This window comes from Hyaena hyaena, unplaced genomic scaffold, assembly GCF_003009895.1.
Source record: "Hyaena hyaena isolate Hyena2069 unplaced genomic scaffold, ASM300989v1 scaffold_77, whole genome shotgun sequence".
NCBI lineage: Eukaryota > Metazoa > Chordata > Mammalia > Carnivora > Hyaenidae > Hyaena > Hyaena hyaena.
Window position 1 is genome coordinate 2,567,636 of NW_024080708.1, and position 15,964 is coordinate 2,583,599.

The 15,964-nt window shown below is 42.4% G+C and overlaps 2 protein-coding genes across 2 annotated transcripts in view; one reads left to right on the forward strand and one right to left on the reverse strand.

Moving 5' to 3' along the window:
* TEX13B (testis expressed 13B) overlaps positions 1-1,526 on the forward strand; it is a 2,549-nt gene extending 1,023 nt beyond the window's left edge. The window contains exons 2-3 of the mRNA XM_039233505.1: positions 216-703; positions 804-1,526. Of these exons, the coding sequence (XP_039089436.1) occupies positions 248-703; positions 804-1,490 (1,143 nt within the window). The 5' untranslated portion in view covers positions 216-247 and the 3' untranslated portion in view covers positions 1,491-1,526. The remainder of the gene's footprint in view (positions 1-215; positions 704-803) is intronic.
* Positions 1-9,555, reverse strand: part of LOC120232683 (NACHT, LRR and PYD domains-containing protein 12) — a 24,570-nt gene extending 15,015 nt beyond the window's left edge. Inside the window, exons 1-4 of the mRNA XM_039233539.1 lie at positions 8,127-9,555; positions 7,449-7,527; positions 5,095-5,184; positions 353-652 (exon numbers count right to left, since the gene is read on the reverse strand). Of these exons, the coding sequence (XP_039089470.1) occupies positions 353-652; positions 5,095-5,184; positions 7,449-7,527; positions 8,127-9,555 (1,898 nt within the window). The remainder of the gene's footprint in view (positions 1-352; positions 653-5,094; positions 5,185-7,448; positions 7,528-8,126) is intronic.
* Positions 9,556-15,964: the final 6,409 nt, after the last annotated feature.

The following is a 15,964-nucleotide window of genomic DNA, read 5'->3' on the forward strand; positions in this document are numbered from 1 at the left end:
GGGGCGGGGACAAGGAGGCGGGGAGGGGTTGGGACAAGGGCAGGACAGGGGAGGTGGGATGGGGGGAGGAGGGGGGTATTGGGGAAGGAAGGGGTGGCGGGACAGAGGAGGCGAGGGGGGGCAAGGGGTGGGGGAAGGGGAGGCGGGGGGGTGGCGAGGTTGGAGGGGAAGGGGGACGAGGGGGGGTTATGGGACAACTGGTTTCTTTTCTGCAGGGCCAGCCAAACCCCTAAGGCACTCAGTCATCATGGCCTTGAAACCGGATGACCCCAGTGGTGGGTTCCAACATGGCGAGGTGGTAACCTTCATCAATGAGAAGATGGCCAGGCACAGGAAAGGCCCCGAGTTCTACCTCGAGAATACATCTCTGCCCTGGGAGGAGGTGGAGGACAAACTCAGGGCCATTCTGGAGGACAGCACAATGTCCAGTGAGGCCAAAGAGGCCTGTGCCTGGAGCAGCCTGGCCCTAGGCGTGCGCTTTGCCTGGAGGCAGGGCCAGTTACACAAGCGCAGGGTACACTGGCTGCATGACTTCGCCAAACTGCATAAGTCCGCTGCACAGACCCTGGCTTCAGACCTAAAGGAGTTCACTATGCAGCAGGAGATGGAGCGCAGAGAGGCAGCCTTCCAGCTGCGGCTGGCCCAGGCTAACCTGGCAGAGGTGCAGAGGGAACGGGACTTCCTGAAGTGGAAGCTCCTCCAGGTCTTAATGATTATTTCTATTGATCCCTGCCCTATCTCCCTTCCCCATCCCCTCACTGCCCCCAGAATGAGTCTCAACCCTACCCTCTTCTCTCCAACAGCTGCAGTCTCCACAGAAGCAGGTCCAGGTCTCAGAACAGCCAGGCCTGGCAACTAGGACAGAAGGAGCAGGTGAGGTAGAGGAGGCGGGAGCTGCTGCTACTACTTCTGCCGGCGTCATAGGAAGAGGAAGAAAAGGACAGAAGAATGCAGAAGGGGCAGAAGCTGCAAAGGAGCCAGGTGGAGGCCTCCTCCACCTGCTTGGAGCTGTGGAGCGGAAAAATTACACCACCCATGGGCAGAGGGAGGGAGATCTTAAGTCAGTGGAAACAGCCATGTTTTATTTCTCTGGGACTATCAAGCCTAGGGCCACAGCCACACCATCACCCCTGCCTGTCCAGCTCCCTGACTCATTCACCTACTCCTACGCCTGCCCCTTTTCCCCCTTCCCACCTGCGCCCACACCAGTCCCACCAGCAACACCATTCACCATAGGATCTCCAGTTCAGACACCTCCCCACTGGAGGCCCTCTGAGGTTAGTGTAAGGTCTAATGTGGGGTCCCGGGGAAAAGACCCTCAAGAACACCAAAGAGACAGGAGAGACTCTGATCCCTGTCAGCACAGAAGACCTCCCACACTTCGCAGACCCGGGGATTGGGACTGCCCTTGGTGTAAAGCTGTGAATTTTTCACGGAGGGAAATTTGCTTCCGCTGTGGGAGGGGAATCTGGCTGCAAAGCCCTCAGTAAATTCAGAAATGTCAAATAGAACAGAAACCTATACCAGTGGGAAATCAGTTTTTGAAAGGGATGGGGGAAAGGTGAGGGAGGGGACTGGGTGGAGTAGGGGGGAATAAGTGGGGTAATGGGGCTAAGGGAGTGGGAGGGAGGTGGGGTGGGAAGTGGAGAAGGTGTAGATGGACAGGGAGAGACATGTTTCGATGACCCCTGTTGTGTTCCAGAGCATTAGCGTTCCACACCTCAGAAGCACCGTAGCTTTTGTTAGTATATGTCTCCTCTTGAGCCCTGGTATCTGGTGGACCTAAGCGGCCATGCATATGTCAACCCACCACTCTCCCCACCTAGGCTGTATTTGATAGAAGGAATGGACATCTGACCCATCCTTAGCTAAATAGGTTCTCAAACAGAGTCAGATTCCATAGTCAGGGTAATGTTGGGCAAGGAAGCAGTGGATTATTTGCATTTGGGGCCAAGATCAGAGTCATGAATGCCGAGGCCACAGCCAAGGCCTGGCCCTGGCTGTCAGAGAGCAGAACTGTGTGGTTTACAGAAGCCAAGTGTCTTAGAGGATACCAGAATGAGGTCCCAATGAGCAGACAGGGTGCAGAGAAGCACAGGAGTTGATCTTGTAACCCGAGAGATGGAGACCGTGGTGGCCTGACCATCTTTCCACTTTACGCAGTTGTGCTGGTTAAAATCCAATCTATACAGATCCCCTTTTCTTTAAGTTAAGTTGAGTGGGTTCCTGCTCTGGGCAACCAGATTACTTCCAGTTCAGAAATTAGCACCAGAAGAGCAGTCACAAACCACTGATCATTCAGGAAAAATGTCGACACTGGCTGGGGAAGAGTATCAGAGAGTTACAGGTAGTGAGGATTGCTGTATCCCAAGAGTCTCCAGGAATGAATTAGACAGGAAGCTTGTTTGTGTTCTGATCAAGTTCTATCATGAGAAACCATCAAAACAGGCCCGAGGTTAACCCTGGGTTGACAACACAGCAGAGATGTGCCACCCCTAAGGAAATTCCTCAGGACTGCATCCAGAGGACACCAGCACCAGATGCAGACAAGGACTGCTATGGTTGGATAGCCCCAAAACATGAGAATCCTCCCCAATCCCCAGTGGCAGCACTGGGGAGAGACAGATCTAAACAGGGAACCCCTACCACTTCCAAGGTGAGTCAGCAAATGATAGTGCCCAGAGGGTTTGCTGGTCTAGGCTATGGACCAAAGTGTGATGCCATCCTGAGGGATTCTCTCCCCAAACACACCAGCAGAATAATAGTGGGAGGGGGGATCTTGTTACAAAGGCCTCAGTGACTTCATAAATGAAATAAAACATATCCCAATAAGAAGAGGAAGGAGGTAAACTGGGAAAAGAGGCGGGGAGAGGATGGTTCGTGTTTTCTTTCTCATGACTCTTAAGTGGTGTTGAGGGAGACTAAATGTATGGTTTAGCCCACAAGTAGAAGGATGGTGAGGTGTCACACCTGGACCAGAGTAAGAAAACTAGAAGAGCCCTGGGTATCACCCAGGGACTATAGACCTAAAGCCTAAAGCTATAATGGCCCTGGTTCATCCCTGTAGCCGCTGGATAGGACTCTGGGTTGTCTCCTATTGGGGCAGGTGTGGACAACCATCAGGATCGGGGGCAAGATCCCTAACCTGCATTTTCAGAAATATCTTGGGGCTTGTTTATATCCTTCTAGGGCAAGGCTTCCAAGCCTCAGCACTCCTAACACTTGAGGTTGAATAATTCTTTGTTGCAGGGGGCTAATACACCACAGGATGTTTGGTAGAATCCCTGGCCTCTACCTATTAGAGGTCAATAGCACCCATGCCCCAGGTTGTGACGAGCAAAATTGTCTCCAGATACTGCCACACGTCCACTGCTACTGGTTGGAAACCATAGAGGTAAAGAGGTCCTTAGGAGTAGTCATAAAAGCAGGAAGAGAGTTGCAAGGAAAGCATTCTCAGCAGTGCTCAGGGTTGCAGGGGAGGCCCTCAAGTAGGAGCTGGAAAGTGTTCATCAGATCTGGTCTGATTTCGATCTTTGAACAGATCTGGGCTGGAGAGGGGTAGAACCCAAACTATAAAGACTGAGGAGTAAACGTTAATCGAGGAAGTGCAGGCAGGGGGGCTCCTCAAGAACTCCTGGCAGTGAAGGGAAGGGGTGGGGTACACAGCAGAGAGAGAGTCCCTTTGAATGCGGAAGAAACTTGAACCATGAGGAAGAAGACAACTGAAGAAAGCTTGAGAACACACAACATGGAGAGAGAGACACTCCCAAGTATATTGGGAGGCATGTCCATTGTACAATTCAATAAAAAGTAAAATAAGATGGCCAGATTTTGTGTGTGTGTGTGTGTGTGAAACAAAACCCCTCAAAGTTCTGTAACTGCAGGGGCGCCTGGGTGGCTCAGTTGGTTAAGCATCCACCTTTGGCTCAGGTCATGATCTCACTGTTTGTGGGTTCGAGCCCCACATTGGGCTCTATGCTGCCAGCCTGCTCAGAGCCTGGAGCCTGTTTCCGATTCTGTGTCTCCTCTCTCTCTGACCCTCCCCTGCTCATGCTGCACCCTCCTCTCTCTCAGAAATAAATTTTTAAAACTTAAAGCAAAAAGTTCTGTAACTGCATATGTATGTATGTATGCATGTATGTGTATATACATACTCAACACATACATATATATGTTTTTGTGTGCCTTATGTTATACATTGATGTTTGAAAAGGCATAGACAAAAAGGTCTGGAAAGATATTTATCAAACAAGGTGTTACCTAGGGAGGGTAAGATCAGGGTTAGGGCATGGTAAGCAGGAGTGGGGATGTTGGGGTATAAGGTGGGGTGGGGTATGGGACAGTAGGGTGGAGGGCTTTTATATCTTTATATACTTCTGTGTTGTGTAAGGTGAAATTAGTAAATGCTTAGAAAAATACAGAAAATAAAAAGAAGTGAATTTACTTGCTTGGGGAGGTTTAGAAAGGCCACCTCTTCCTCTTGCACAGAGGAAGGAAGCAGAACATACACTGATCTGTGTGGTGAGGGGTTTTGAAACACAAGAGGGCTCATGCCTATGTGCTTGAGATGTGGACTGACAAGCAGACAAGATACCTGAGAGTGAGCATGGAATGAAAGTCAGGGCAGGGGTGGGGGTGGGGAGTTTCTGAGCAATGACGCTTTAGGGAGTAACAGCAGGGAATGGAGGTGAGGCATGAAGGGACAGAAAAAGATCACTGAGCTACATGGAGTGGGATAGGACCCAAATGAAAGAAAACCAAGGAAGAGGACAGCTGGAATCTGGAAGGAGAAGAGGGTAGGTCCAGGAAGGGCACAGCCACAGATCTCTCAGATATAAGACCTGACATCCACTTGCTACAGCAAAAATAGCATTACAAAAGGGGCAGAGGCTGGAGGGTGGCTGGCAGGGATCTGTGCCTGACTCTCTACCCCTTCTAGGTTTGCAGCATATCTTATCATTTGCTATTCCACTATGGAGAAGCTAAGAACTAGTTGTATTTTGTTTACAGTTCCCATCAGCTGGGAGTACAATTTCCCGCAACCCAGTCTCTACCTTTCAAATACCTAAGTGTTTAAAGCAAAGTTCAACTTACTTCAGGTCTTTAATTTTACAGTATGGATTACGTAGTGCTTGGCAGAGCAAGTGTAGCCGAGACACTGGCAAATTGTGCAGCTCAACGGACCTAAAAGAGACGAGAAAATAGAAATAATTTGAAACAAAATAGTTAAAAACGAAATTTTAAGTAAAAGGCTTATTGTGGCTTCTGTTACTGCACTAGTATTCATTTACCTCTTCCAAAATCCTTAGGAGGTACTACCCCATTTTGCAGATAAGGAAATTAAGTCACAAAAATGTTAAGATATTTGCCTAAGGTCACATAGGTAGGAACAGAATGGAGTTCAGCACTCAGTTCTGTCTGACTTTAAAGCCCAAGCTGTGTTACTATGTGCCAGGTACCAAGGTAAGCACTTTACATATACAAATCATCTTATCTGGTCCTTAACCCAATGATGGATATTATAATCACCATTTTGCACTAGGCTCAGAGAAGTCAAGTGAGTTGCACAAGCTATCTACTATATAACTATCTTTTGGTTGTCAGTACTAATAGAAGAATTAATGATTGAAAACTAGAAAAATTCATATGGTAATTCTATGTTTAATTTTTTGAGGAATACTCAAGGAAAACAAAAACACTAATTTGATAATATATATGCACCCCTATGGTTATTGCAGCATTATTTACAATGGCCATATTATGGAAGCAACCCAAGTGTCCATCAATAGATGGTTGGATGAAGATGTGGTGTGTGTGCGTGTATGTGTATGGGTATGTGTGCGCACACACACACACACTGGAATATTACTCAGCCATAAAAAAGAATAAAATCTTGTCTTTTGCAACAACATAGATGGACCTAATAAGTATAATTCTATTTTTTTAAAATATTTTTTTATTTATTTCTAGGAGAGAGAGAGAGAGAGAGTGAGCAGGGGAGGGTCAGAGAGAGAGGGAGTCACAGACTGAAACAGGCTCCAGGCTCTGAGCTGGCAGTCAGCACAGAGCCCGACGCGGGGCTCGAACCCGCAAACCGTGAGATCATGACCTAAGCAAAAGTCGGACGCTTAACCGACTAAGCCACCCAGGTGCCCCTGAAGTATAATTCTAAATGAGAGAAATTAGTCCAAGAAAGACAAATACCACATGAATTCACTCATATGTGGAATTTAAGAAACAAAACAAATGAACAAATAAAGAAATAAGGAGACCAAAAAATAAACAGACTCTTAAATACAGAGAACAAGTTGGTCGTTGCCAGAGGGGAGGTGGGTGGAGAACGGGTGAAATAAATAAAGGGGATTAAGAGTACGCTTATCTTGACAAGCACTGAGAAATGTATAGAATCACTGAATTACTATACAGTACATCTGAAACTGATAGAACACTGTATGTCAATTATACTTGAACAACAAAATAAACCTAGAAAAGTTCAATAGTAAACTCTCAGTCAACATGCTTGTGAAAGGAATATTTTGGGGTAAATTTTGAAGAAAGTTTAAGCCCTCTGATAAAGGCAATACAGCTGGGGTAGGGACTCCATTTAAGGCTGATTTTCTGGAAATCTAGAATGAACCAGAAACCCTTTTGTTTCCATCAGTGTTTAAAAGTTCTCAATGTATTTGTCCATTATTTTACCTTATAATATACAGTTGGATTGAAGCGGTTAATAATTTATCAAGACATTGTAGCCAAGGTCCTTGGTAATTCCCAGTCCATGTAACCTCTCCTATCCCTTCCATTCTAGTCCCAAACACTCTTGCTGCACTTCCCTTCCCCTCCCCAACCTCCCTCAAACACACCTACCCTGCACTCATTTCCACCTCTATGTTACTACTCCCCACTGAGGAAATATAACTATCAGAGAAAAGACTCAGGTTAACACACTCCCTAAGTAGAGCCTTCTGCCCACTCTCTTATTCTCAAGGTCCTCTACCCCTCAGATGGTCATACAACTAAAGGAGAGCCGGGGCGTCTGGGTGGCTCAGTTGGTTGAGCATCCGAGTTTGGCTCAGGTCATGATCTCACAGTTCATGAGTTTGAGCCTCTGTGCTGACAGCTCAGAGCCTGGAGCCTGCTTCAGATTCTATGTCTCTCTCTCTGCACACGCCCCCCCATTTCAAAAATAAACATTAAAAAATTTTTTAAAAAGGAGCGCCAATGTCCATCTTAACCCAAGTATTGAGAATGGACTTACGACCAGTAGCATTTTCTAGATAACACAGGTCAGTTAAGTCAATAGAACTGTATTTTGCAGTATATAGAATCTGTATGAAATAAGTGATTTACCTAAGCCCCTTGAACCCTTTGTGAAGGTGGAAGCCTGGTGGAAAAAGCCCAGGCTTTCCAGCAATATATGCAGGAGTACAATTCTGCCCCTTACTGACCTGGGGCTCTCTGAGGCCTCAATGATGAAGTATATGCAGAGGAGAGTGATGACCATTTCAATTAAGTTTACCACCTTTTCTAGAATAGTAATCATTAACACCAAAATAGTACAGCCCTCAATGATAATCTTGATGCCTTACATGCTCATAACACTTTATAATTGTAAAGCACATTCACAAGGTAACAGTGAAGACTAATATATATACACACAAATATACACACACTTACAGTGGCTAACACAGTACCTAATACATAATAAATGCTCAGAAATGTTAACTTTCCCTCACTGTCTACCTAGGCTAGTGTTCAATATGTGACAGATATTGAATAAATCTTCACTGGGTTGATTGACATAAATATGGAAAGTGGAGATGACTCATTTTATTTATTGACAATACCAGAAATGATCATGTGCTTTAATACTTGAAATAAACAAGAATGCCCATTATTTCTCAAGGCCAAAACACTGGAGAAAAGACATTAATATACTCACTGATTAAGTGTAAAGACTGGTGTCATGAATGCAGAGGCTTGCTCTTCTTCCTCAAATCCAATTAGGTGCTGACACTTCAGAGACATTGACAGGTGACTGTGACTGCTTTTTAAACAGAATGACATAGCCAGAATGTCCATTTTTGTGTAGGTAGGTTGAAGCAATATAATTGATTGTAAATCACCAATTATCTTTTCTGCATATTCTTCTTCCTGAATCTCATACAAACAATGAAACAAGTCCATTGGTTCAATCTGTAACCTAGAATATTTATCCTTTATTTCTTTCTCAGTCCATTTCAATAATTCCTCTCGAAGTCCTGGGGAGACTTTTCTTCCAAAAGTAGTTTCCACAGCCTTTCTCTTTCCTTTATGTAAGAGGCCAAACAAGAACTGTATCGTTAATGATGAAAACCCTTTTCCATATTGTTGGAATATTTCTTGCCATGTTTTCTCCACTTGATCAAAAAACATCCAGCTGCTGTCATTCTTTAGGGCATAGAACACAGCAGTCAAGAACTCTTGGAAACTGAAATGAAGGAAAGTGTAGACATTGACACTTCCTTCAACTTTTTTCAAAAAGTGATTTAGAAAAGCACAATTGATATCATATACCCCTATCCCGTGTCTCCTGAGGTCACAGACTTCAAATAGGACCTGCTGGTTCTGCAGTCCCTCTGCAGCCAAAGAGCAAAGGCCCCACAGGCAACTTTTTCCCTTCCACACTGAGGTGCCTGTAAGGGTTTTGAGGCACTTGGAAAAGTAGAACAGATACACATCAGTCATGGTCTGAAGTGATCCCATAAGACTCCTGTCACCATCTTCCTGTGACTGCAGGACACTGCAGATAATCCAGGAGATGATGGGAAGAGAGGACATAATGTCAAGGGTTTCATTTTGTTGCAACTCACAAAAGACGTCCATTGCTGCATCAGCACCTGAAAACTGACTCAAGAAATATGCTCTCTTTTCAGCATCTGTAAACCAAATGATCTCTGCCTGGATAGGTTGTTTTAACAGAGAGTGGAGCTTCTTCATGGTTGCAGGCCGGGCAGTTATCAGCAGGGAGGATTCAGGGAACAGTTTTTTCCTCACAAAACTACATAAGAGGGTCTCTACTGGCTTCTGCTCCTGGGGGTTAGCACTAAAATCTTCTTCCAGGTTACCTACAAGGTGCTGAAGTTCAGGAAATCCATCAAGAATGAAAAGAAGCTTCTCTGGATACACAAGAATAACGTCCAGGATTGGTCCGTATATATCCTGAAAAGTGCTAGTGATCAGATCAGCAGCACTAAGGTTAGCAATATGGCTTATTTCTCTGCAGTTCACATAGATGAGATAGTCAAACCTTCCTGGAGCAACCATTCCTGCTGCCCAGTCAAACATGAACTTGTGCACCACAGCTGTTTTCCCAATCCCAGCACATCCCTGAAGTACCACAGTTTGGGATGAGCTGCAGCCCTCTTCGTCAGGATCAAATACATGTCCCATATCAATAAAATTATCTTGTTGAGGAATCCCACACGGTGTCTTTTCTGATATACCATGTTCTTTTACAAGAAGCAGCCGTGACTCTATATGTTTGCCATGGTGATAACATTTATGGACTCCCATGTTTAGGTATTTTTCCTTCAGATGTGTTCTAAATATTTGCCGGTAGTCTAATGAGGTGACACCAAGAGTTAGTAACCACAGAATCCTAGACAGCAATACAAACAACAGCTATAACTAATACTACCATCTCCACTTGGATGTCTTAGAGGGCCCTCCAATTTTACATGTCTAAACCTGAGCTCTGGAATTCTGTGTGGCTGCCCCCGCCCAAAAAAACCCATAGGCACGTCATCCCAGTTAAATGATGGCACCCAGTTGCCCAGAAAAACATTAAGAGTCATTCTTTATTCCTTTCTTCCACTTGAATCCTCCACATCCAATCAATTAACAAGGCCTATCATAAGCCTCCAATCCATTTATTTATCACTACATTCTCAAATTCTCAACCAAGTACAAGGCACTACTAAATCTTTCCTGGACTACTGAAGTATCCTCCTACTATTCATCTACTCTAGGTTATCTATGGCTCCTCTCCACACAGCAGCCAACATGATCTTCTAAAAATATCAATTACATCATGTGACTACCATATCCAAAACGTTTCAAAAGCTTTTCATTGCACTTCGTATAAAATCCAAAACCTTATCCTACAAGGTGTGCCACAAATCAATCTCCTTCTCGGTCCCTAAAGCCACTCTAGACTACTTCTAATTTTTCAAAATGCCAAGTTCTTTCCCACTTCAGGGCCTTTCCAGCAGCTATTCTCTCTGCCTGGAACACTCTTTCTGCTCTTTCCATGGAGAGCTTTTTTTTTTATCCTTCAGATCTCAACTTAAACATTACTTCCTAGAAGAGAACTTGCCTGACCACCCAATTTAAAGCATATCTTCTCTATTATTTCCTTTCCCAGCACCTTGTTTTATCTTTATAGCTGTTATCATAATTAATAGTTGTTTATTTTTTCATTATTTGTCTTTCCCGCTAAACAATAATCTACATGAAGACAGGGACCTGATTTGTATTCTTCACCATAATATCCTAAGTACCTGCGTGATGCCTGGCACATTGTAGACACTCAATAAATAGATTATTGAATATGGCTATAAATGCTTTTGAATTAAAAACAAGTCATTTATTACTGTCTATTCTGCCAGATACTCTACAAGGCTCTTTATATACATTTCTGACTGAATTCTTGTAATAATCCCATTAAGTAGGTATCATCTACATTTTATAAAGTTGAGGAAACTGAAATTTGTTACCAGGGTGATAAGTTTCATGGGTATACAATCTGTGCACAGGTCTTGTGCTCGGAAGAACCCATTGGGATAATGCTCTGCTGTTGCTATCTTGAAATTCTTAATATTTTTTGATCAAGGGGTACTGCGTTTTCATTTTGTACCATAGCCCATCAATTATGTAGCCAGTCCTGCTTATCACATTAGATTATTTGTCCAAAGTTCAACAGCTATTAAGTGACAGAGACTTAATTAAGATTAAGGTTTGTCTAAAGCCATAGTCCATGTGCTTAAATACTATACTACATAGCTTTTCACTTTCTGCAACTAGAAAAAAATAATCCAAGGAGTCAGTTATCAAGTTCAAACTTCTGTCAAGTGAATGTCTAAGTTAGCATTTCTCAAATAAGTGTTCCTTTGAACACAATTTTGCAAGGTATTAGTAAGAGAGCTGTGGAAAAGAAGTGCAGTGGTCAAATAAATTAAAGGGAATGCACCCTCTATCTCCTTTTAGAGTTTCTCAATGGATGTAACATGTGAAAGGATCTGAAATAACCTATAGTTAAAGAAAAGAAAGGTTGTTTAACTTGGTTTAATTCAGCATTTTCTGGTCTCAAATAACTATATAACCCTTTCCCAAATCAAAGTTATTATCTCCTGGACAACAGTGCTCTGTAGAACTGCTTAGGGAATGCTGGTCTAGATAACTGTTGGCAAATTTCTTCTGTAAAATTCCGTAAATAGTTTAGGCTTTTGGGTCTCTGTTTCAGTTACTCAGTTCTGCCACCTTAGCTTGAAGGTAGCTGTAGACAATATGTAAATGAATGGGCATGGCTGGTTCTAGTAAAACTATTTATAAAATCAAGTCCCTGGCTTGATTTGGCCCACTAGCTGTAATGGCCTCAATTTAGATCACTCCAGAATTGGAGGTCTATTCTAGCCATAAAGTTTTGTACATCTGGTTCCTGACCACCATCAGTGGTATTCGAATATCTATTCTATCTGATATAAAATTCCTATCTGTTATAACAGTTTGAAGCTTCACAGATACTACTAAAAAAAAATGGTTGCTTCTCAATGAATACAGGGTAAAAAATGTGAGTGGAGAAGGGATGAGAAGCCAGGTTCATTGGAGGCCCTTTTCACAAAAGAAAAAGAGTAAAAGAGAGAAGACATCTACCTGTGAGCTCCTTCCATGACAATGAAGCCTGAGAATTTGAAGCATCTGTGGGAGGAAAGAGTTGGGATTAAGAGAAGCACAAATACACCTTCACATCAAAAGACGAAATATACAGAAAATTTACCCACACTGCTACAGCCATTCATGCTGTTCCCCAGACAGAAATACAAGGAAGAAAGTCATCTCACATCTATTCTAACTCACCCACAAAGTTGTAACTAATGTCCAATGTAAAGTAAAATGTGAGACCTTCCCATATATATATTGAGGGTATAAACATTTACATTTATAAGCTCTGTAAGGAAAATTTAGGCATTAACTTAAAGGCTCATACATTATTTAAGTCACTGTTTTAGATATTTTGCTTTCCACTGAACATTAACCTATTGCTCCTGTTGGAGCTTCTGTTGAACTTAACTTGTTAATTAGAATGAATAAGGCATTGCTGACGTTAGTGTGACAGATACATACAATGACCTAAAATTTGAACACATATACACATACATTCAATCCAAACTCTTACATATATAGGTTTCCAGATAGAAATACACAAATGCAGGCGCGCACACACACACACACACACACACACACATACACACAGCCTCCACATTCCTATAGGTTTTTAGTACTTGCACACCTTTAAAAGCAAGAGTGAGACTTATACTTGGGAGAAGGTATGACTAGATGGATGGGAGGAAGCAGAGTCTGGAGAGGCAGATATTAGAATGTCACAAAAATGGGCAGGCAAGTGAGTAGTCTGTTGAAGATAACGAGTTTCTATTCCCCATAAGTAAATATTCCTTGGAGCTCAGGAATCAGCCACAAGGGGAAGGACTCCAACAATCTTCACTCTTTGCTCTTTTGTGCTGTCTCCTGTGAAAATCTGCGGTTACAGTAAAGGGAGAGACTTAAGAGTCTTTTAGGATTATAAATGCTTTTGGAATCATGGAAAACAGTCGAAACCATAGTTGCCTCTTCTCTTCTCTTTCTTTTTCCTCATTTTGGAAAACATAAAAATTATGGAGACATTTTAAAGAGATTATCAATGGGCAAATACTGTGTCCATGTAATATCTCAATATACACACACCTATACACGGGCAACACAATGTTAAAGATTAAAAAACAAAATCCCAAAGTCCATGAGGAGAAATAGGAGAAAGGGAATGAACAGGATTACCTAGACTGTACCCTCTGCTTACCTCATTCAGTTACTTACCTTTCTGTTCAGACAATAAACTCCAAGTACAAGCAGGCTCCATACCTCTTCTTTTCTTTTGACTGTTCATCCTGGCAAACCAAGAAGACTGTAATCCAAAACAGAAATGATGACTGAAAGGCCTAGTGGAAGTCCAGAGTAAACAGAAACCTAAGAAACATTACTCAAGGCATTACAGAGTTGAGGAAGAGAGAAGGCCCAATAAATCAAGTAGATTGTTAAGAAGGGACTATGGGATCACATGAAGATAGATCAAAGCCAACAGTCTTCAACTTGAAGAGGCAAAAAACTAAAAGAAGATAGAATGTCTGTAAACTTTTGGATAATACACATGTAAGAATTTGGGCCCTGAATTGGATTACTAAGGGAGCACAGGATTTAGAGAGTACAACCTCTAATGTCTAGGGTCAAGTTAAAAAAAGAATGTGTCTTTCCACAACATATTTTTGGTGCCATTAATAAAGGAAGAATTCTAAGACCATAGATCACAATAGTGTGGTACAAGAGAAACAGTCTACAGTACAAGGAGACATTAGAGGCCCTAGTTCCTTTCTATAATTATCGGCCTATGGACCTTGAGTAAGATTCTTCTATTTTCTGGGTATGTTTTATTATTTTCAAATTGGCTAAGGGACACCGTAAGATCAGTGGCTCTCAGCCCTAGGTGCACATTACAATCACCTTCATGCCACCTTTCAGAATTTTTTTCCAGTATTACTTACCACTTTCTAATACATTTGAAAGTTTTCTTATGTATAATGCTCAGTGGTTTTTTTTTTCATTCTTTCCCACCTAAATTGAATTACTGGCTCCAATTCTCAGCCTATGCCATGAACTTTCCAAGTCCACACAACGGATGTGGAGCTTATTTTCCCACCTCTTGTCTTTGAGCTCAGCCTTGAGACTTGCTTTGGTTAATAAAGTGTACACAGATGTTACTCAAGCAGGGGCTTGAAATATACTTGCACAGTTGGACATGTCCCCTCTTGTGATTCTACTACTGGCATGAGATGAGCCATGAGAGATACAAGTGCCAGCTAGTCCAATGGTCTAGGGAGGAATGCATGAAGCAGAGCCACATGAGTTTACTCACAGTCCTGAAGCAGGGAAAGTAGTCACTCTAACCTAATCAGAGTTGTCTGACAAAGTCCTGCCTAATCAGCTGAATCCCAGCTGGCCTCCAGAAATTTGAGAATAAGCGCTTAGTAAGTTCTTAGTTTTTCATGCCACTAAGATTTTATAGTCATCATTATGCATCACTGTGGTGACAGCTAACTGACTGATCTTGCTAGGAAGTAAATGCCTAGAAAGTGTTTGACACACAAATGACATTAAATGTTTATTGAATAAATTGAATGAATGAATAAAAACTTTTTGGAACAAAAATATCCCAGGCCTGGTCTGCATTTTTGATCAATTAAATCAGAATCTTTGAGGGGCGCCTGGGTGGCTTGGTCGGTTAAGCGTCCGACTTTCGCTCAGGTCATGATCTCGCGGTTCGTGGGTTCGAGCCCCGCTTCGGGCTCTGTGCTGACTGCCAGCTCAGAGCCTGGAGCCTGTTTGAGTCTGTGACTACCTCTCTCTCTGACCCTCCCCTGCTCACGCTGTTTCTCTCTCTCTCTCTCTTTCTCCTAGAAATAAATAAAACATTTAAAAAAAAAATCAGAATCTTTGATGATGAGGTTTGGCATTGATTTTTTTAAGTTCCCTAGGTGTCTGATTCTAATACACAGCCAGGAAAGAAAGCCACCGTTCTAAGATTTAGTTATTTTTGATAGGGAGCATGTACCGGTGAAGCACACAGGCTTTGAAATCAAACAGAAGTGTCCAAGCCCTGACTCTACCACTTACTCTGTGACAACCACTGAATTAACATCTCTAAACCTCAGATTCCTCAACTGTTAACTAGGGATAACAACAGTACTTTCCTTATAAGATTATTATGAAGATTAAATGAGATAATGCATATAAAGTATTCAGTATACTACAAGGTACACAGCAAAGGCTCAATAATCCTAAACTATAGCTAATACTGGCACTGCTTTATCATTTGATACCGGGATAGAAATGTCTTTGAACTCACAGAGACCTTACTTAAATTCTATTTCCACTGCTTTCTAGCAATATGACCTTGAGGAAATTACTTAAACTCTGAGACTACAGTCACCCATCTATAAATTACGGTGATAATAATGACTTCGTTAATTTGTTGTGAGGATTAAATACGACGACATACATAAAACATTTAGTACAGGACAAAATGCAATACAAATAAACACTAGAGGAAAAATAAGCTGGTATTTCTTGTAACTGACAGAAAGAAGTTACATTCCATTAAAATCTCCACATAACAACTTCATTCTTACGAGATGGAATGTTCCCAGCACAGTGTTATATTCCCATGCCCTGGATTCTTTTCCCAATTAATAGGGATATCATGTCCTCCAAAACATAGAAACAGTTCTCTAGTTACAAATTACTCTCAATAAGTGTTCCTGCCCTGAGGTAATGACGCTGGAGGGATGCATGGCCACCTACTCTCTTCCTGGAAAATTTCAACCATGCCCATTACTTTATCCTTACAACCTGATATTGTTTATCCCAGTCTAATCCTCTACTCTGAGACCTAACATTTAAACATCTAAAGGCTTATTCAACATCTCCACTTGGATGTTGATATCCATCTTTTTCTTACCTCTATTGGTAGCTTTTATTTGGTTTGTCCAGCATTCTTTCCTGATCTGTGCTCTGATAAGAAACCTATCTCTTTTAGTGGAATAATCAGATTCTCTGTGCCTGAATTTATTTTTTTTAATGTTTTATTTATTTCTAG